Here is a 20,028-nt window from a genome sequence, read left to right as displayed (position 1 = left end):
TAAAGCATGGGCTGCCCTCAAGGGACTTTCATTCTATGGAAAATTTACAATAATAATAATAAACGATAATGTCAGTTAACAAGGAAGGGGTGGCATCTGAGCTGAACTTTGAAAAAAACCTACTTTGAGAGAAGGAAAATGAGAAGGGGTTTTAGGCACAGGGCACAATTAGTGGGAATGCAAAAGCAAGAGACAAGTACTGAATTCAGCAAGTAACTAGTAGTCTCTATGCACCAGATTCAAGCAGGAACCCATCTTTTTTTTTAGACCCTTGCCTTCTGTCTTAGAATTAATACTGAGTATTGGTTCCAAAGCAGAAGAATGCTAAGGGCTAGGTAATCTGGGTTAAGTGCCTTGCCCAGGGTCACACATCTAGGATGTGTCTGAGGTCATATTTGAACCCAGGATCTCCTGTCTCTAGGCCTGCCTTTCAATCCACTGAGCCAACTATCTGCCCCCTAGGAACCCATCTTATTCACCTTTGCATTCCTTAATACCCAGGACCTTCCTCTGAATTTGGTAAATGCTTGATTAACTCTTGTAGTCAGACTTTAGCACAAATTATCTGAATTTTTTTTAAATCTTAGAGCAGATATAGCCCTTATAAACAAGGGGTCCTACAACCAACTCCCACGGAGTGGAAATAGGGTCCCTAGAGGGTTATCATCCTCTTCAATATTCTAGGGATGGCTGAGGAAGCTTGGAAGGGCAGTGGGACTTTTTATTTCACCCCACAAAAAGCAAAGCACCCCAAAGTCTCCTAGTAGCTCACAGTTGGCATGATTCTCTCCTTTCTCCTTCCGGCTAGTCCTACTTTTGCCCTACAAGGCTATGAGGCTTCCAGCCTTATAGTAATTAGCCTAAAGATTATTCAGCCATCTTACTTATTCAGCACCTACCATTTTCCAGGTGCTATTCTAAGAGTTGGGTTAGGACTCCCACTAAAAGAAAAAAGGAACTTAGGATAACTAGAGATCTATCCATTAACAAGCTTCTCTTGAGCGACTTTATTATAGAATGGACCCTGTGCTTGGTGCTGGGGACAAACATGATAAATGAAACAATATCTTTCCCCAAAGGAGATCTAAACAAATGAATACAAAGTAGGTGAACACCAGATAGCTAGAAAGAGACAGTGGAAAAACCCACTAAGGCAGCGGTTCTCAACCTCTCAATTTGTTGCAATGAGAATGCATAATGCATATCAGGTATTTACATTCCGAATCATAACGGTAGCAAAATTACGGTTTTGAAGTAGCCACCAAAATAATTTTTTGGTTTGGGGTCACTGCAACATGAGGAACTGTATTGCGGGGTCACGGCATTAGAAAGGTTGAGAACCACTGCTCTAAGGAATGGGGGAAAACTTGCACAAGGATTGACCTGAGTCTTGAAGGAAGAGAGGGATGTCATAAGGGGGAGGTATGAAGGGAGTTCATTCTAGGCATGGAGAGAGCCAGTACAAAGGCAAAGAGATGAGACCAGAATGATGTGTGTGAATACAAAGCTGTTTTGGCTGGGTCTTACACTTAGTAAATGACTTCTCTGTGCCAGGCACTGAAAGAGAGACAAAAGATAGTCCCTGCCCATGAAGAGCTCACAGCCTAAAGAGGGAGACAACAAATAGGTACAGGCAAGCTCTAATATAAGAGAAACAGGAAATAATTAATGGAGGGGTTGGGAAGGCTTCCTGTAGAAGATGAGGCTTTAGTTGGGGCTTTAAAAAAGGTCTGAGAAGCCAGGAAGTGGAGATGAGGAGACAGAACGTTCATTGTCTGGTTTGTGGAATAGTCAAGAGGCCAGTATCACGGGACAGAAAAGACAATGATGGGAGTAAGGTGTGAGAAGACCAGAAAGATGGGGGTAGGGGGCAGGACACAGACTATGAAAGGCTTTGAATGCCCAACAGAGAATTTTTTATTTGATCCAAGGCAGGAGAGGAAGCCACTGGAGTTTATTAATTGGTGGTAGGGGAAAGGGGAGGGGAATATGATTGGACGTGTGCTTTAGAGAAATCAGTCCATTGGCTGAAAGGAGGATGGATTAGAATGGGGAGAGACTTGAAGCTGATAGATCCACCAGCAATTCTGGAATGAGGTGATGAGGCCCTGAATTAAAGTGGTGGCAGTGTCCAAGGAGAGCAGGAGGAAACAACTAGAGATGCTACCAAGGTGAAATCAACTGATCTTCACAATAGTTGGGATTTGGGGGGGCAGGGGTGAAATATAGTGAGGAGTCCAGGATGACTATACTACTAGGTTGTGAGAGACCAGGAGGATGGTGTTGCTCTCTATAAAAATAGGGAAATTAGAAATGGGGAGCCTTTAGGGGAAAAGATAACAAGTTCAGTGTGGGGTTTCCCCTGAACCAGCAGGGACCACACAGAAAGGGGGGTTCACCTTTGTGGTAGGGACCCGAGGAGAAGTAGGAATTGAGGAACCAGGGTGAAGAATGACAGACATGGACAAATCAGTGTTTGAATAGGGCAGGCAAACCCCTATGATTTTCCCCTTGGGAGGAAAATATGAGGATCAATGGAATATGAGGTAGAGGAGAAGATTAAGGTATAAAATGTAGGCTGACAGGGGCTGGAGCCTTGTTGAGGAAAGGATTCAGAAAGGAGAGAGAAAGAGGGAGGGAGGTTTAAGGAGCCGAGTGGAGCTCCACGAAAGGGAAGAGGAAGTCCAAGAGGAGGTTCATGGGTTTGCCTCTGAATTTAATCCTGTCCTGCTTGGGCGGTACTCCCAAGCACGTAGTACCCACATCACAAAGTATAGACAATTAAGATTGGGTGGCAAGGTAGAGGGAACACCTTTGGGTGTGTAGATTGCAAACCGTGCTTTCCCGGGGAATTGAGTCCAAGCATGTTAATGAGTTTGTCTTAGGCAACAGGCCGCATGGCCAGATCAAGGTTACATTCACAAACATCATTGGTATAACCTTATGCTTGGAGACACGGTAGCCATACAATCATTTATGATTCATAGATGTGAATATGCTTGGAATGCTACATTCAGTTTTGGACTTGTTGAGTTAAGATGGAGATGGGAACGTCCTAGGTTTTAAATCTGATCTCAAACACTTCCTAGCTGTGTGACCTTGGGTAAGTCACTTAACCCATATTGCCTCACCTTTACCATTCTTCTGCCTTGAAATAAATCCTATGTGTTTATTCTAAGATGGAAGATAAGTGGGGTTTTTTTTTTTTCATGAGATCAGTAGTAACTGGAGGAAGAAGTTTCAGTGGAATGATGAGGTTAGAAGCAGTGAGAGGAAAGAAAGTGGAAACGCCAATTGTAGATGGCCTTTACAAGGTACTTAGGCAAAAAGGGCAGAAGAGAAATAAGAGCAATAATTAGCAGGGATGGAAGGATCAAGTGAGGATTTTTTGAGGATGGGGGAGACCCAGGCATGTTTGTAGGCAATAGAGAAAGAGCTGGCAGACAGGAAAAGATGGAAAACAAATGATAGAGTGGGGATGATGGATGAGTCAGAAATTAGGCGAGGGCAAGGTTGTGAGAGTCTTAAAAGCTGAACAGAAGAGTTTCTATTTTATTCTAGAGGCAATAGGAAGCCACTGGTGTTGATTGAGTAGGGGAGTCACATGGTCAGATCTGTGCTTAAGCAGAATCACTTTGGCAGCAGTGTGTGGGATGAACTGGACTGAGGAGAGATGTGGAGTACAGTGACCAATTAGGCAAGTGCTGCAATAATCCAGACAAGAGGAGATGAACCAAAGTGATAGCTGTGGGAGGGAAGGCAAGGGTTCAGATATATCCTAGTTCATCCCTGCCTTCAAGATAGCTCACAGCAACTGTCTGCCCTTTGATCCAGCCATAGCACTGCTGGGTTTGTGCCCCAAAGAGATAATAAGGAAAAAGACTTGAACAAGAATATTTATAGCCACATTCTTTGTGGTGGTAAAAAAAAATTGGAAAATGAGGGGCTGCCCTTCAATTGGGGAATGGCTGAACAATTTGTGGTATCTGTTGGTGATGGAATACTATTGTGCTCAAAGGAATAATAAAGTGGAGGAATTCCATGGAGACTGGAACAACCTCCAGGTAGTGATGCAGAGTGAAAGGAGCAGAACTAGGAAAACATTGTACACAGAGACTGATACACTGTGGTACAATCGAACATAATGAACTTCTCCATTAGTGACAATGAAGTGATCCTGAACAACCTGGAGGGATTTATGAGAAAGAACACTATCCACATTCAGAGACAGAACTGTGGGAGTAGAAACACAGAAGAAAAACAACTGCTTGATTACATAGGTCGAGGGGATATGACTGGGGATGTAGATTCTAAATGAACATCCTAATGCAAACACCAACAACATGGAAATAGGTTCTGATCAAGGGCACATACCCAGTGGAATTGCACATTAGCTATGAAGAGGGTGGGGAGAGGGGAGGGAGGGAAACAATGATTCTTATAACCAAGGAATAATGTTCTAAATGGAGTAAATACATTAATTTAAAAAAAAGAAAGGTCCAAAACAAAAAAAGAAATCAGCAGCCTACAAAAAAGGATAGCTCACAGTAGCAGCAGAGGATGAAATTCAGGGGTTTTCTCAGTCCCTTCCTGCCTCTGGGTTTTTTTTTCTCAGATCCCTTCATTCTAAGGGGCTAATGCTCCCCAGATCCATCTTGTTATCCTTCTAGAAGGCTGTGTCCCAGAATCTTCTCCTCTGCAATAGATTGGAGCCGACCAAGTCCTCCTGCTCAGCTGTCTCTACAGATCCTGAAAGTCCCCAGGGACTCAGAACTGTTTACAAAAACCTCATTTCAATACTTAAGAGACTGAGTCATGTTAATCCAGCCTTTGCTGAAGCCACTCATTTGGGAAGATCTGTCACTACTCTTGCAACTGCCAATGTCTTTGCTACTGCCTCTTTAAGGCTATAGATGGTGGGTACTTCTGGGGAAATCTGTTCTGGATACATGATCTTCCCATCACCATATCCCCAGGTCCAGGTCGGCTCTGAGCTCTTCTGAGGATTACAGACTTCCCAAATCTCAGACAAAAACCTCCCTGCTCCCTTTTGTAGAGCCACTAAAAAGAGGAGAAAGAATGACACCCAACCCATGACTGCGCAAGTCAATCAAACATAATCATTTATCCTCAAAGAGGTGTGAATGGGTCAATAAGTACCCAGCCTCGGTGGTGCCCCCAACCTTCTCACCAAGGTATTAATGGGCTTGGGCACCTGCCACCAGAAGATACAATCAAAGTCCCAAATAATGGGTTCATGAATTTAATCAGGCTCCTCTGATCTATCCCTCTACATTATATGAATATTATAATAATATCAAGCATATGCCAGCTCAGTTGAACCAAGAGCATAAACATGAGAACAGCAGTCAGGAGAGCTGCCAGGAGGTAAGAACGAAGGGGGACAAGCCTGTGGGTGTTATAAGGCAAGGCTGTACATGCCTGTTGGTTAGAGGGAGTGATGGGAATTGTGTTGGATACAATAGCAGTGGCATTTTAGTCCAGTGTCTGGGAGCACATTCTGGACCCTCTGATTTGATAGTAAAAGTTCCTGCATTGAAGGGCAGATCTTGTCCTCACCACAGGGAACAGTCCCTTATGCCAGAGGCCCCTTGTTGAGAGGATGTAGAAACACTGGTGATGTGCTGCAGTCAGTTACATGAATTTCCCCCCCTCTAAACTGTGTGTGCTCTGCCTATTATACCTCCCACAGGCATATTTCTACTTCATTCCTGGACTTTGGCTCACATATACCTTCACTAGCACTGTCCAAATGTTCTGGCACTGCTCCCAGAAGTAACTGACTTAGAACAGAGAACATGAGAGCTGGAAGGGTCCTTAGAGATCATTTTGTCCACCCCCTCTCATTTTATAGTGAACGAAACTGAGGCTAGGGAGGAGATACGAATTAGAAATCCAGGTTTGCCTCCCAGATTGCAGAGAAGCCAGTCTCTGTATAATTCTGATGTTGCAGAAACTTATCCCTCATGAGCAATCTCCTTGTTTTAAGCCCTTTACTCCTGCTGATACCCTCCTAGACCTCCATGTCAGACAAACGAGGTCCTTCCAACATCAAGTGGGTATGGCTTAATGCAAAAGGAGAGAAGCAGCATAGTAAAGAACAATAGATAGGGAGGCAGGAGAGCCAGGTTCAACTCCTACTCGGGAAATAGAGTACGTGCTGTAAGAAGAAATGATGAAGAGGATGATTTCAGAAAGAACTGATGCAGAGTGAAATAAGCAGAACCAGGAGAACAATACATAGTAACAGCAATATTGTGGAATGATCAAATGTGATAGACTTAACTACTCTCAGCAATGCAATGATCTAGGATAGTCCTGAGGGTCTTTTGACAAAGAATGTTATCCACCTCCAGAGGAAGAACTATTGGAGTCGGACTGCAGATGAAATCATGTAATTTTTCACTTAACTGTATTTGGGTTTTGGTTTTAGATGATTATTCTCTTGCAAATAAATGAACAATATAGAAATATGCTTTGCATGATAATACATGTATGACCCAGAAGGAATCACCTGCCAGCTCTGGGAGGGAAGAAGGAAGGAAGAAAGGAGACAATTTGGATCATGTCACTTCAGAAAATTTATGAGGAAATTTGTTATTACATGAAATTGTAACAATAAAATAGCTTTATAATTGAAATAGAGTATGTGTATGAACTCAGGTTAATCGTTTAACTTGTCTGAGCTTCAAGCTCATCATATATAAATGGGACTAATAATGTCATTGGGAGGAATGAGCTTTGTAAGCCTTAATGTGCTTTATAAGTATGAATTATAATTATGAGTTATTATTCCTATTATGGCTTGCTATGTATTTATCAGAACCAGGATGCAATTTTTCAGAAGTGGATTATAAAGATACAATAGTGAGAAAGGGGAAGTCCCAAGGTCAGCCTGGTTTGGGTGGGGGTGGCAGAAGTAAGAGATAGAGGACAAAAGGGATAATACAGAGCAGGCTGGGCTGATCTTCAGGGAAGGAGTCAGACCTCAAGGCAGTGGGTGTCAGTTTGAATATTTGGCAAAAATAAAAAATGAATTGGGAAGGGAACATTCTGTAACCATAGCTAAACCAGGGATACCATGCTCTAGGTAGGTTTTGATGTTTATGTTGTATCCATTTAAAGATTAAATGGGGGGGGGTAATGTTATCAGTCTAGTCTAAGCAAGGAGCAACTTGGTTGCTGCACCAGTTTTAAAGAAAAATCTGGAGGTTGTCACCAGGGCTCACTGCAGGCTCTGTAGATTAACAGGAAGGGTTGAGGCAATAAAGCATCTCCCCTATGTCCCAGGGACCCTTGTGCTGTGAAAAACAGTTGAGGCTACATAAGGGCTGGATGTAAGACACAGGGAGGTAAAGGTCAGCTCTCCAGGCTTTGCCTCATCTGGAGGGCCCTAGGAAGTTGCTGGAGTGGACTTTCTGGGGGGGGGGGATTCCTAAACAGAATTGAAACCCAGACAATGCCTCCCTTTGGGAGCATAAACCCACTGACAGAAGACCCCTTACTCTGAGTTCTGGGAAGAAAGATCTGGAGTGCAGATTCCCACTTCCCCAATGCCCAGACCTGGGTGGTCCAGGTCTTGGAGTCCAACATTTACTTGCTCTCAGGACAGCCTTTGACAAAGGCCCCTCACAGCATCTCTCTTCAGGGGGATCTTGTTTCCTGACCTCAAGCTCTGACTGAAGAAGTAGTCCTGACTCCAGGAAGAGAGAATTCTAGTTCTTGGAGCTAGTAGGGATTTGGTCCAGCAGGGAGATCCTTTGGGAAGCCTGAAATTGTGCCTTATTCAACACTAAAGGCTCTACTGCAGTTTTTCAGGGCTGACCGAGATGGAGCCTGAGGCAGAAAAGGAGCCTCAGGGATCCTTAACGTGGTGGGCAGGAAAGATCTTGGCTTGGTCTTCCAAGAAGAGGATCAGATATACTCCCACATGATTTCCCACGAATTGACCAGGACTCAGCCTTGAGTGGAGGTGAAGGTTGGGAAGGGGTGGGAGTGCCAAGAAGCACTTTCTGTCTCATCCTGTTCCCCGTCAAATCCCCTACCTTCCCCCAGCCTCAATCAATGTGAACAGTAGTCATTGCGGGAAACAACTGGGAAGACACTTTCTCAGCCCCCGTTCACTGCTTCTTGTGGAGCTGTTTCCCCGGAAACGGAATAATCACCAAGAGCTAGCTGGCGCATGGCAACTGTGTGAGTTTGAATGTGTGTGTGTGTGTGTGTGTGTGTGTGTGTGTGTGTGTGTGTGTAAGTGGATGAATGCAGGTGAATGTGGATGAGAAGATTGAGTCTACGTAAGTGCGTGTAGATGAGTATACACGCCTGAGTGTGTGCCTGGGTGGCGGAATGTGTGTGAATACATGGTATGGATTGGAATGTGATTGTGTTTGGGAAGGCGAGTGGGAATATGTGCATTTGTGAGTGTATGAGTGTGATTGTGTGCTACATGAGGACCATATTACACACACAGTTGGCTTGCACTTTCCCCCTTTAAAATTTATAAACTCACTCTCCTTCCCTCCCTCCCTCCCCCCCTCCTTCCCCCTCCTCTCTCTCTTTCTCTCTCCCTCCCTCTCTCTCTCTCTCTCTCTCTCTCTCTCTCTCTCTCTCTCTCTCTCTCTCTCTCCCTCTCTCTCTCTCTATACACACACACACACACACACACACACACACACACACACACACACACACACACACACACACATACACTTCTCCTCTCCCAATTCCTCATCATTGTCCACAAGAGATTAGGAAGTCCCGAGTAAGATGAGTTTTAGCTGAAGATATTCACTAGCATTGCCCTTGCAGAAAACACGATGAATTCTGCAAATGTGCATTGTGGGAATAACTTTGCTGACAAGCACCACCAATGTCCAGGAAAAGGTTAGAGGCCATGTATTTAGGACCCTGGGGTGAGTGCTCCCTCATGTAAAATACAGAGGATACTACTGTGTTCTGTAACCATATAAGTGGTTAGAGAGTCCTCTCTATAATTGCAGGCAGAAAGATCCATGTACCTGATACCTGAATGAATATATATGTGAGCCAACATGAATGTGTCAAACAAGCCCTCCCTGGAAATGACCTTGGCTTTTTGGATTGCTACAGGAGTTTCTCAAGGTCTTTTCTGATTGAAGCCTAAAATTCATACATGACTTTCCTTCCAGCTCTTTCTCCCTAAACTTCATGATTTCTTCCCACTCATCATAGGTTCTTCCTTCTTTTTTTGGTGCTTTCCTCCTCCTATTTCCTGAGCTGGAAATAGAGCAATAAACTCTAGAGTGATTAAGTCCACAAGCTGAACGTTGTGGTGTATGTTAAACATGACACATATGATTAGATTACCGCATATTTTTTATATAATAATGCTTCTGTACCTCAGTGGATCTGTGATCTCAGAAGTGTGGGTCCCTCCTTTCTTCTGCTGGCACAATCCCTTCATGCCTTCTCATCCTATGAGACATCCAACAATGACTTTCCATAAATCCCCCATTGAATATCTACCCAAAAGGTTGCAGACCCTGTGGAGACCAGTACAACACTGAAGATCTACATTCTAATATCCTTCATTACTACAACATGGTCAAACCACCTCCTTTTCTAGTCTTACAATGATGAGTGTTTTGTGCTACTTCTGCACAATTCATGCTTGCCAGTAGGAAGCAAACTCCTAACACCTTTAAAGGGTCTTTTCATTGCCTCTTGGGAACACTACAACTTTGATTTTTTTGAGATGATAATGTTGCATGATTTACAACCATAGAATATCATTGGGAGAAGACTGTTGTTGAGGAAGAGCCAGTCTTTTTTCCCCCCAGCAATTAAGAGTCAAGTAATCATCAAATTCACTCCTTTTCTAAATGTCATCTAGTTTGGTTTCCTTCCTTTTATTAGATTTTGGGCCCAACTCAATCCACATGCAGAACCTGCTGTAATAGAGGTATACTTCAGGGTGTATCTGATTGATAATGGATGACTAATGGATCAAGATTTTACCTACCCTTCTCCCTCAATGTCTCCCATTTCCTCCCCTCTTCTGAAGCCTTTAGCTTCCCTTCCCCCTTTCCCTTCAGTTTCAATCAGTGTGAACTATGAGGTTTAGAGGAAATACTCTTTCTCTTGATTACTCAAGCAAGGGGTTTATTTGGGGAAGACAGGACAAGGGTAGAGGATGAGGTAAGAGGGATAGGGTTCCCTAGTCTCTACAAGGAGCCTTGGTTTGGATGGTATTGGGGAAATGGCAATCAGTCACTAGCAAGGACAGTCTGATGGATAGGAGTACCAATATTTTTCTTTTTTCTTCTTTTTCTTCTAACCAGCCAGATAAATATCAGTCAGTCAACAAAAGCTTCAGGGTCTTATCAGTCACGAGCAGCCAAAAGTTAGTTCACAAGTCTCCCCCTACCCCCTCCAGAAGCCAAAAGAGGTCCAGTTCAGAAGCTTCTAAGCTCAGTTCAGCCTGGCTTGGCTCCAACTGTCTTTCCCGTGAAGATTCCAATGGAATTGTCACTTTACTGACAGCTCTTCTGTCCTCAGCTTTCTGTCTTGCATGCATGCCGTGCAAATTCTCTCTTACACACTGCCCAAAATTTACATACAGATACATGTATGTTTGTTTACATGTGGCTACTTGTAATCTAATCAGTTTTTTCCTTCATTTTGTGTGTGTGGGTGTCACAGCAGATTTTCTTTTCCCCTTTGGTAATTATTTCACTGAAGAGGCTTTGTTCAGTTTAGGGCTCAAAGGCATTAATTAATTCAATGTCATTTGCTAAAAGAACCTGTCAAGGATCGGCAGTGTTGTTTTTGTAGGGACTTCCCCTAAGATATCCTCCTTGACTTCTGAGGGCACGGTGGACAGTTCCAAAAGGCTCAAAACTCATTTTCCTGATCAAACTTGGTTGGTTCTGAACAGTGGGGACTTCAGCTACTCTCTCTTCCTCTTTAGTTTTAAACATCTCCTTTCCTCATCTCCTTCTGCCCTTACCCCTAGCCTGAGTAGAGCATATTTACTTACTCTGGATGTGCCCAGTGCCCAGGAAAGATCATGAAATCTCAAGGGTTGGGAACTCTGCAGCTCTGCCCTTTCCATCTCAAGCCCTGATTTGTCTCATTAACGTCATTAATCTAAAAGAAAAAATTACTTGCCTCACAAAGAAATGTCCCTTTTGGTTGAGTTAAAACAGCAACTTTCCATGAATTTGCATGCATCTATCAGTTTTCCTGAGATACCAGCTTAAGTTAGGAACACGGATTGCTAGATCCATGGTCCTGTTCCAAAACGAACACCTCCTCGTTTGTATCAAAATAACTTTCCCTTCAACAGGCGATGCCACCTCAACCTCCTAGCGGGCCCCAAGAGGTCTCCTCGCTCCAGCTCCCACTTTGGTGCCAGCTCCTAGGAGGGGGCGGGTTATCAGGAAGGCCCCAGAGCTCCAGGCATAGTGGTCCCCGGAGACAGGACAAGGTCTACCCCTCCTCCCGGGGCCGTGGGACGGGAGGGGCTCAATTTTAGCAGACTCATCACAAGAGCGGAGCGTGAGGGGGTGGGAGGAGAGGGCGGTGAAATGCAAAGGTGAGGGTGGAGATGCAGGGTTGGGAGGCTGGAGATAGGGGAAGGGTCTGGGAGGTGGGGTTCCCGAGGCCTGGGAGCCTAGGGAATAGCGATGAGGGAAAAGGAGACCTGGGGGTCTTGGACACTGAGACGCCAGGAGTTAATGGCGAGTTGACTGGGGCATTCCGGGGCGGGGGAAGGTGTTAGGGATGGGGCGTCGGGGAATCAGGGACTGAGGTGCCAGGAGTCAGGGCTCGCTGATAGAGCCAGGAAAAAGTGGAGATGTGGGCGGCCCTGTCACAGGGGGAGTTGCTGGGGGGGGGGGTGCAGGAGACGGGAGGGGGGGGAGCTCTGCGTTCGGCGCCGCCGCGTCGGCTTCCTTGAGCCTGGCTGCGGCGGCTGCCTTGCTGGGAGGCGGCGGCTGCGGGAGGAGGAGGATGGGGTTCCCGGCGGCGGAGGGCGCGGCGGCCGAGGCACTGGGCCGGGAGGACGCGGGAGGATGAGGAGCCGGCAGGCGGTCCGGCCGCACCGCGCCGGGAGGAGGCGGGGGAGGCGGAGGGAGGCGGCGGCGGCGGCGCCCGGGGCAGCAGCCGCGCGGGGTGTGGGCCGGCGGGGGCGCGGGCGCGGGCGCGGGCGCGGGCACGGGCGCGGACGATGAAGTGGAGCGTCCGCGGAGCCTGCGCCGCGCTCTCCTCCGGCCTTCTGCTCGCCTGCGCGCTCAGCGCCGCCGCCGTGGGGCTCAAGTGCTTCTCTCTGGGCTCCGAGCTCCGCGGGGAGCCCTTCCGCCTGGGCACCGCCGCCGGCGCTTTCTACTCGGGACTGCTGCTGGCCGCCGGCCTGTCTCTGCTCGGCTCCGCCCTGCTTTGCTGCCGGCCCAGGGACGAGAGCCCCGCGGGGGCGGTGCTGGTCACCGGGGCCGGGCCCGGGGCTGTGCCGGGCGTGCTAGGGGGCCCGGAGGCCGAGCCCGAGAGCGGAGCTGGGGAGGCCCGGGCTGGGGCCGCGATCCCTGGGAGCCAGAACTTCCTCCTGCTCGGAGTCTTGGTCTTTATGCTCGGAGTCTTGAGCGCCTTCGCCGGAGCTGTGATCGACGGCGACACTGTGTCCCTGGTGGAGCGTAAATACTCGCATTACTGTCTGAAGCCGCGGGCCCTAGCCCCTGCCCCAGTCCCAGCTCAGGCGCGGGCTCGCAGCCCTTTGGACAGCTCCGAGAATGCCCCAGCGGCAGCACTGGCCCCGGCTCCAGCCCCGGCCCCGGCCCTGGCCCCGGCCCCCGCCCCCGCCCGCAGCACCCTGGACAGCTCCGCGTCGGCCCAATGTGAGAAGCTGAAGGATTATCAGAGAGGCCTCGTCATTTCCACAGTCTTCAACTCCCTCGAATGCCTCCTGGGTTTGGTGAACCTGCTCCTCGTTAAGAACTACAAGTCGTCTCAGGCGCGACGAGGACGGCGGGGCCGGCGGAGGGGCGGCCGGGGAGGGCGGCCCCGCGGCGGCCCCGGCTCCCGCCAACACGCGCCCGCGTCCCGGCAGCAGCGGCGGGGCCGGCGGGGCAAGCGGGGTGGGCGACGGCTGCTGCAGCGGCCCAGCGAAGGCTCCCTCTTCACCCCAGACGAGGCCGACCTCTCCTCCCCTGGCCGTAGCGGCGGCGGTTGCGGTGGCGGTTGCGGTGGCGGACTCTTTCCCGGGGCACGCCACGCCGTCTCCTACATCAACGTGGGCGTCTTCCATGCGTTCGACGAAGCGGGCGTGGAGGTGCGCTGCGGAGGACATCCCTCGGTGGAGCTGCCGGGCTATTCGCCCTCGGACCCGGACCTCCAAGTCTCCTACCCTTATTGCTGCCGGCCTCCCCATGAGGACGTCTATCCCCGGGACCCAAGCAGGGCCAGCTGAGGCTCACTCTCCACAGCCCACCCCAAAGACTGGCCTCTCCAAGCCCAGATCCGTGCCGAAGAATCCCATTTTTCATCGGAAGGTGGGCAGGCTGGGGGAAGGGGCGTAGAGGGCTACTGCCTCCCGCCTCAAGGGAACAAGCCAGATCAGCTTTTCTCTTGGCATCTTCCAGGGTAGTCCTGGTGCGTGGAACCCCAGGAACCATCCTTTGCCCGTCCCTCCACTGGCTCCTAGCCTCATCCCGTTGTCGGTAGCAGAGGCTCTAGCCGCTGGCCACTTCTGTGGAGTTGGATGCCTGGGATGGGCACCAAGAAGGGAGTACATTTGTATTCAATTTTTATGTCTGGGGACTTTCCTCCTCTCCCCTCTGTCTGTTCGATATCCGGATTCCGTTTTAAAGTTTACAATAAATGTTTATAGGTTGGTATATCCAACCACATTTCTCTTTAGAAAATCGTTTTGGTCAAGGGAAGTCCCGGAGGCAGCCCAGAGCTACCCGAGGGCTAAGAGCAAGGCAGACATAGAGGGAACTCGAAGCCGCCTCAAGAAGCGTCGGACCCTCCACTGGGTAGAGGAAGAGAGGGTCTTGTGTTTGCCTGTCTGGTGGAAGCCTGCTGTGTGACTGGTTGCACCCTCACCCCAGAGTGCCGTGAGTTACACTTTGGTTGGTGGGAGGTAGATACACAAGACAACCTGCACTTTCCAAGATAAAAGAAAAATGAAGAACGACATTTTTTTTTTGTACACGAATGTGCCTGCTTTTGTTGACAATTTCTTACTGTAAAAGCTTTCCAGTGAATGGTGAAAATGTTTGGTAAATTTATTGCAATTTAATAGCAGGAGTTTCCTTACTTAAAAAAAATTGAAATGCTATTGGAGAATTCCAATTAAGAGAGTCAAAGGCTATCTATCTACGCACAATCCGGTTTAGGAAAAGAAGGTGGGATTCAGTCAGAAATGGATTATTGTGAAAGTCATCCAGCAGGTCTGTTCAGTGGGTTATTTGCCTGAATCCAGCCTTTCTTTTCTTCTCTTTTTCTTTTTCAAGTTGACTGTTGTGTGTGTGTGTCTGTGTGTGTGTAGACACTGACACGAGGTCCCATACATTCCTCTTTTGGAAGCCAGTTCTGGGTTTTTTACTGCAACGCAGAGCTTATTTTTGGTTAACACAGATGAACAATTCAATCCTATTTTAGACAATTGCAGTCAGTCTTTCTTGCAAAGACCATCTTGAATATTACAGCACTTGATTTAAAATATACCCCTTAAATAGCCTTAATTGCTGTGAAATTCATAATCTTAAGTGAACAGGATATATATGTAAATGTATGTATATGTATATTACAAATTATATGTCAATATACATACAGGCAGACACACACATACGAACTCTTAAGAGAATGTTGGCAGAAAACTATGGTATTCTAATTTTGTCACCAGATAAAATATCACAGGACCCCCTCCTCCCCTATAAGATTGGTGTGCTAAGACAGGGCTAATGGCCTTAAAGATAAGCCCTACCATATCAGACTGATATAATATGATCTCTGGTATTTTTGAAGAGGCATCATCTGACCTGAAGCAGGATAGTGTGGAAAGAGGACTGGATGTGGAATCAAAGTACCTGAAGTCAGAGGACCTGGGCTCCCATCAAAGATCTGCTACTACTGATTATGTGACCTTGGGCAAGTCACCTCACCTATGTGGACCTCAGTTTCCTCATTTGTAAAACAATTAACCTAGATGACTCTTAAGGCCCCTTTCAGTTCTAAGTCCTATGATGCTATTATCCAAAGGGGACTTACTCTAGTCCCCACAGAGAATGCTTAATCTCTAAGTCTCCATGCTAATTGGCAGAAGCACAGCTAAGATGGCAGAGGAAACCAAAATACGATGTGAATCCTCATTTGGGACCTCATGGGGGCAATACCAATAGCAGTAATTTAAATTAAGCAAGCAAAGGGGAAAAAGTTGGGGATTTTATGTTTTGTGGTGCATGGAGTTTGCTCTTTACTTTAAAAAATATATTTACAATGAATGGATATTGAAGTAACATATAACCTGGGGATCCTGGGATCAGATCATACTTCCTGTGGATAGCAGAATGATGGATTTGGAACCAGAGGATCTAGGTACAAATCCCCATTCTGCTTCTTTCTACCTGTGTGACCATGGGTAAGTCATATCCCCCTCTGTGGGCCTGTTTCTTCATCTGTAAAAGAGAGGGTTGGACTAGAAGACCTCTAAAGGATGCTTCTAACTTTCAATCTTCTCAAATTGGGGCCATCTTTGTTCAAAGATTAGGTCAGCTTGGATGCCCCCTGCTGGTGACATTTGTTTGCTCCATGTTATATTCCATCAGAGTATCATCATGGTCTGTCCATGTCAGAGACCTGGAAATGCTGTTCCTACAACAATGGAGGTGGTCTTGGTGAATCAGATAGTTCATTAACTATGGAAGCCAAACAGGAAATTGAGAAAACACCACAAAATTGCAGCAACTCCCCTCTGTTCCAAAGTGGTCTACATGGCACAAAAGGAAGGAGAGCTCTGTTATTTACTGATTCACTTGATCATATAGGTAGATGAGCATATTAATGCAGACCAATTGGAATTAAGCTGATCTCTGGCTGTCAGCCAATATCCATCACATTCATAAGCTCATTGGGTCAGTATCCATTTAGTATTTTAGAGATGCACACAAAAAAGATGGAAGCATTTGGTTTGTGGAATTCATCAAATATAGATTCAAATTTATACTTCATTTTGCTTGCATGGACAGTAAATGACTCATATCCTCCAGCCATGTCTATATACTTATTGTATATCCACCTTCTTGTTCACATTGGTTATGCCTTGCATACAAAAATCCGATGTAACAAGCAATTATAAAGTACTTATTATGTGCAAGGCTCTGTGTTAGGTGCTGGGGATACAAAGACAATTTAAAAAGCCCACAGGGAGCTTATATTCTATGGGGTAAACACAACCTAGAAAAGAAGGTAAGACCTTTGATTCTGTTAGTATAGGTAACTCACAGATACAGAAACTCCTGCTACTAATGCAGGTCAGCACGCTTTCTGTCACTTATGGTCTTAGGACTCAAAATGAAAACTTATAAAAATACACCAGTGGATGTGGGATTTCCTTGATGTGATTATTCCCTCCAAACAGGAGGTTCATCACCCATCCCTGACTCTCCTGTCCTCCCAAAAGTTCAACACAAAAGATTCAGTCAATGTGCTGGGAGCCTTCATCAACTTTAGTTAAAAGAATGAGGATTTCAATGAACCACACATGGATAGGCTCGGTTTCATAAATTTAAGGATTGGTAGCCATAGAATGTAAGCTTCTTGAGGATAAGGCCCATTTCCTTCCCCCCTGTATTTCCAGCTAACTGCAACAGTGCCTGGCACATAGTAGGCACTTAATAAATGCTTGTTGAATTGGATTATGGTTCCACAGCACCAAATAAGTATAGACTCTCTGCCTTGGTCAAGTTCACACAACACAAAGTGGCAGTAGGGGTGGGGTACAACATGGAACTGGCAATCACCCAGTTGATGTGCTCAGTTTAACAGTTAATCTAGAGAGTGTCAGGGCCAAAATGGATGATTTCACCATACTCTTGGGTCAGCTAGAGATCACACATTGGATGATTGCTGGAATTCCCTTGTTTTTTGTGCTCTGTAGACCCTTATTAGACTTGGCAGAGTTTAGATTTGATATTTAGTTGTAAGATAATCATTTCCTAATATAAAATTTCCCTCATCCTTCCTGGGAAAAATTGGTATGAAGTGGAGAAAAGTCCAATTTTTGGAAAGGTTGCTGAATTGAGCTTGGACCCAGTGACTCAAAGAATCCATGTAGGATTAACATAAAATGCTAAATCTCAGTGTTTTGTTTTCTTTTTTGATGTGCACAATTTGTATAACCTAAACTTGTCAAATGCCTTATGAATCTTTCCAAGTTTGCAATCAAAATATGTAAACTCATTTTTTCAGTCTTTTCTTAGGATAGCACACATGTATTTTTGGTTTACCAATTATCTCCAAACTTTGGTGGCCCAAAACTTTGGACATGGCTGATTTTCCCCTCTTAGCTCCAGAAACTGAAGTGATAAAGGGGTTCCCATATGGCCCTCAATGATAGGGGCCTAACCACTATAATTTGTAGGCAAGTTAAAGAGATTAAATAGAACAGGCTCTCTACTTCAGTCTTTACAAGTATGCTGGCAAAACCTGGGGTCAGTAGCTTTTACATATGAAAGTCCTGATGGATCTCTAAGTGGAAGGGAGAAGACAGAAAGAGGAGCTTAAGAGATTGTCTGGGTTGTCCTTTCCTCTCTGGATCTAAGAGAAATTTAGTTCAGACAAGTCCATGGGGCTAATAGAGCCAACTAACACTTTAACGGGAAATTTCAGTTCCATGAACACCTATTTCTATTTTTTGAAGGCTGATATAGGATCAGAATATCACCTTTTTTTCTTTTTTTAAGTTTTGCTCTGAGAATCAAATTTCCAAATGTTCTGATACTCAAATTATTCCAAAGACCAGTGCTCAGGGAAACCCCATGGGAAAGGATGAAATCGGTCTGTTCTCAATGGTTAGAATTCTAGTTCCAGATTTCATAGATGCCAATTTTTTTTTATTCATGTCCATTCTGCTCTGTTATTTTTTCAGTCTGCTATTAAGAATCTTCACTTTATGTTAATCCAGTTAATGATATCAGGATTGTTACTTTTCTCCAAATGGGCCTTTTTTCCTGTCACTTTTCCAGAAATTTGTGATAGCAATGAAAGATACAGAACTATATGAGACATGTATTATCAAGTATTTATTGCATAGCTCATCATTTATAAATTAGTATTTTTAACCTTCATGCTGTGGTTTGAGGCAGGGGTAATATTTCTCAGTTCAAATTCATATGTTATTTATTCAACTATGGAACAGCTGAATTAGGGTAACAGGTATGTTATATACAGACTTGGGAAAGTAAATGTCAAAAAAGCCAGGCTGTTACAAAATATTGGTCAAAGAGAACATCTGTGGCCTGAGACCCCTGGCAGTGCAGTAACCCCTTGAAGCTACTGGGGAACCATTTCCAATGAAACAGTGTTGATGTAGGCAATGGGTATATTTTGTTGCTTTTTTGACTGAAAAAAAAAATCAGCTAAACTACCAGTTATTTAATTTAAAAAACCAAAGTGATTGCCTATTCAGTGTCATGTACACCAAACAAGGTTAGCTGATTGGATCTCTGTCCTACCCTCATTAATTAGTGTCTCAATGTTGTGTTGACAGTCAAGTGGTAATTTAGTGGCCCAACAGGCCTGGCTGTGATTTTTGTTACTCCTAGAAATATCAAGGAATATCTATCACCACATTCTAGTCATTTGGGGTTCCAGGATAAGGATCCAATGTATTTACACCTTCTAGTTGTACTACTTTTCTGACCTGTAGATTGGAGGCTATAGTGTCTTAACATGGAGTAAAGGAAGCCTCCAAAGGGGTCCACATTGGGGGAGAAGGCCATTTTCTCCATGGAAGGAGTTTAGAGAGTAATGAGCCTCTAGATCTTGGAGAATACGGTAGAACTGAGCAAAAAGTAACTTAGACGCTTAGTCTTTGGAACCCCTTCTAATTACCAAAATGTTGGAACACTTGTGCTAAAAGTGTCTATACAAACTGCCATACCCAACTGGAAGCAGGCTGCCGGGATGAGAATTAACCATGTCCAGAACAAGGTGGAGTTGAGATTTGGCAATTATGTATCTGGTTCATCTGACCAGAGGAGACCCAGCCATGACATAACTGTAACCTTGTTGAGATGCCATCTTTCTTCTTTGTTCAGCTCTATTCTTGAGGGAATTGGTTAATGGATGCACATTTTTCGTGCTGTCCTTTGGTGCTGTCCGGTTATTGTTGGCCAGAAAAAAGGATTTCTTTCATCATATAACACAGTAAGACCTGAGAAAATGAATATGCCACAGAGACTTGAATGAATTACTTCTGACATGTGAATAAGGATACATCATTTCTATATCTCTGTACCTATTTTTTATATGAGGGGAAAGGCTCCAGCCTGTTGCCAATTGATATTATTCCCATACACTCCAATATATTCACCTGGTTCTGGTTTTTTTTGTTTTGTTTTGTTTTGTATTGTACAAAACACCTATAAAGCTGGGGTGGGGTGGGGAGAGTCATTCAGTTTGGGAATAAATGGTATTAAAAGATCATGATTCTTTAACACAGTTTGACTTCTCTGAAGGGTTTCCTGGTGCTGATGAGAGAAAAGCCTGGTTATGGTATTTCAGGGCTGTTTCAGATCTACTGTTAAGCATTGCTAAATGATTTTTGAGGGTCCCCAGGTTGCGAGGGAAATCTGCTTACCTATGTGAAACCATTCAAGGAAGCCCTATTCTTCATTTTGCCTTTTGATCTGACATTTAATCCTCAGCATAATGTCAATAAATATTTTGTCATTTCAGGATTAACAAAACCTGTTTTAAAGCAGAGCATATCTAATACAAGCAGCCTAGTGCCCTTGGCTCTTTCCCAGG

The 20,028-nt window shown here is 45.4% G+C and overlaps 3 protein-coding genes across 3 annotated transcripts in view; 1 reads left to right on the top strand and 2 right to left on the bottom strand.

The window, feature by feature from the left end:
* PDE6B (phosphodiesterase 6B) overlaps positions 1 to 11,473 on the bottom strand; it is a 134,847-nt gene extending 123,374 nt beyond the window's left edge. Inside the window, exons 1-2 of the mRNA XM_056802244.1 lie at positions 10,304 to 11,473; positions 9,399 to 9,474 (exon numbers count right to left, since the gene is read on the bottom strand). The gene's annotated coding sequence lies outside the window, so the exon portion shown is untranslated. The remainder of the gene's footprint in view (positions 1 to 9,398; positions 9,475 to 10,303) is intronic.
* Positions 11,474 to 11,749: 276 nt separating this feature from the next.
* Positions 11,750 to 19,719, top strand: TMEM271 (transmembrane protein 271). Its single transcript, XM_056802246.1, has one exon. The coding sequence runs from the start codon at positions 12,230 to 12,232 to the stop codon at positions 13,460 to 13,462; it is 1,233 nt and encodes a 410-aa protein (XP_056658224.1). The 5' UTR covers positions 11,750 to 12,229; the 3' UTR covers positions 13,463 to 19,719.
* Positions 18,280 to 20,028, bottom strand: part of PIGG (phosphatidylinositol glycan anchor biosynthesis class G) — a 196,793-nt gene continuing 195,044 nt past the window's right edge. The window contains exon 14 of the transcript XR_008912791.1: positions 18,280 to 19,432. The gene's annotated coding sequence lies outside the window, so the exon portion shown is untranslated. The remainder of the gene's footprint in view (positions 19,433 to 20,028) is intronic.

Source organism: Monodelphis domestica, chromosome 6, assembly GCF_027887165.1.
Source record: "Monodelphis domestica isolate mMonDom1 chromosome 6, mMonDom1.pri, whole genome shotgun sequence".
NCBI classification, from domain to species: Eukaryota; Metazoa; Chordata; class Mammalia; order Didelphimorphia; family Didelphidae; genus Monodelphis; species Monodelphis domestica.
This window is presented reverse-complemented; position numbering and strand designations above follow the sequence as displayed.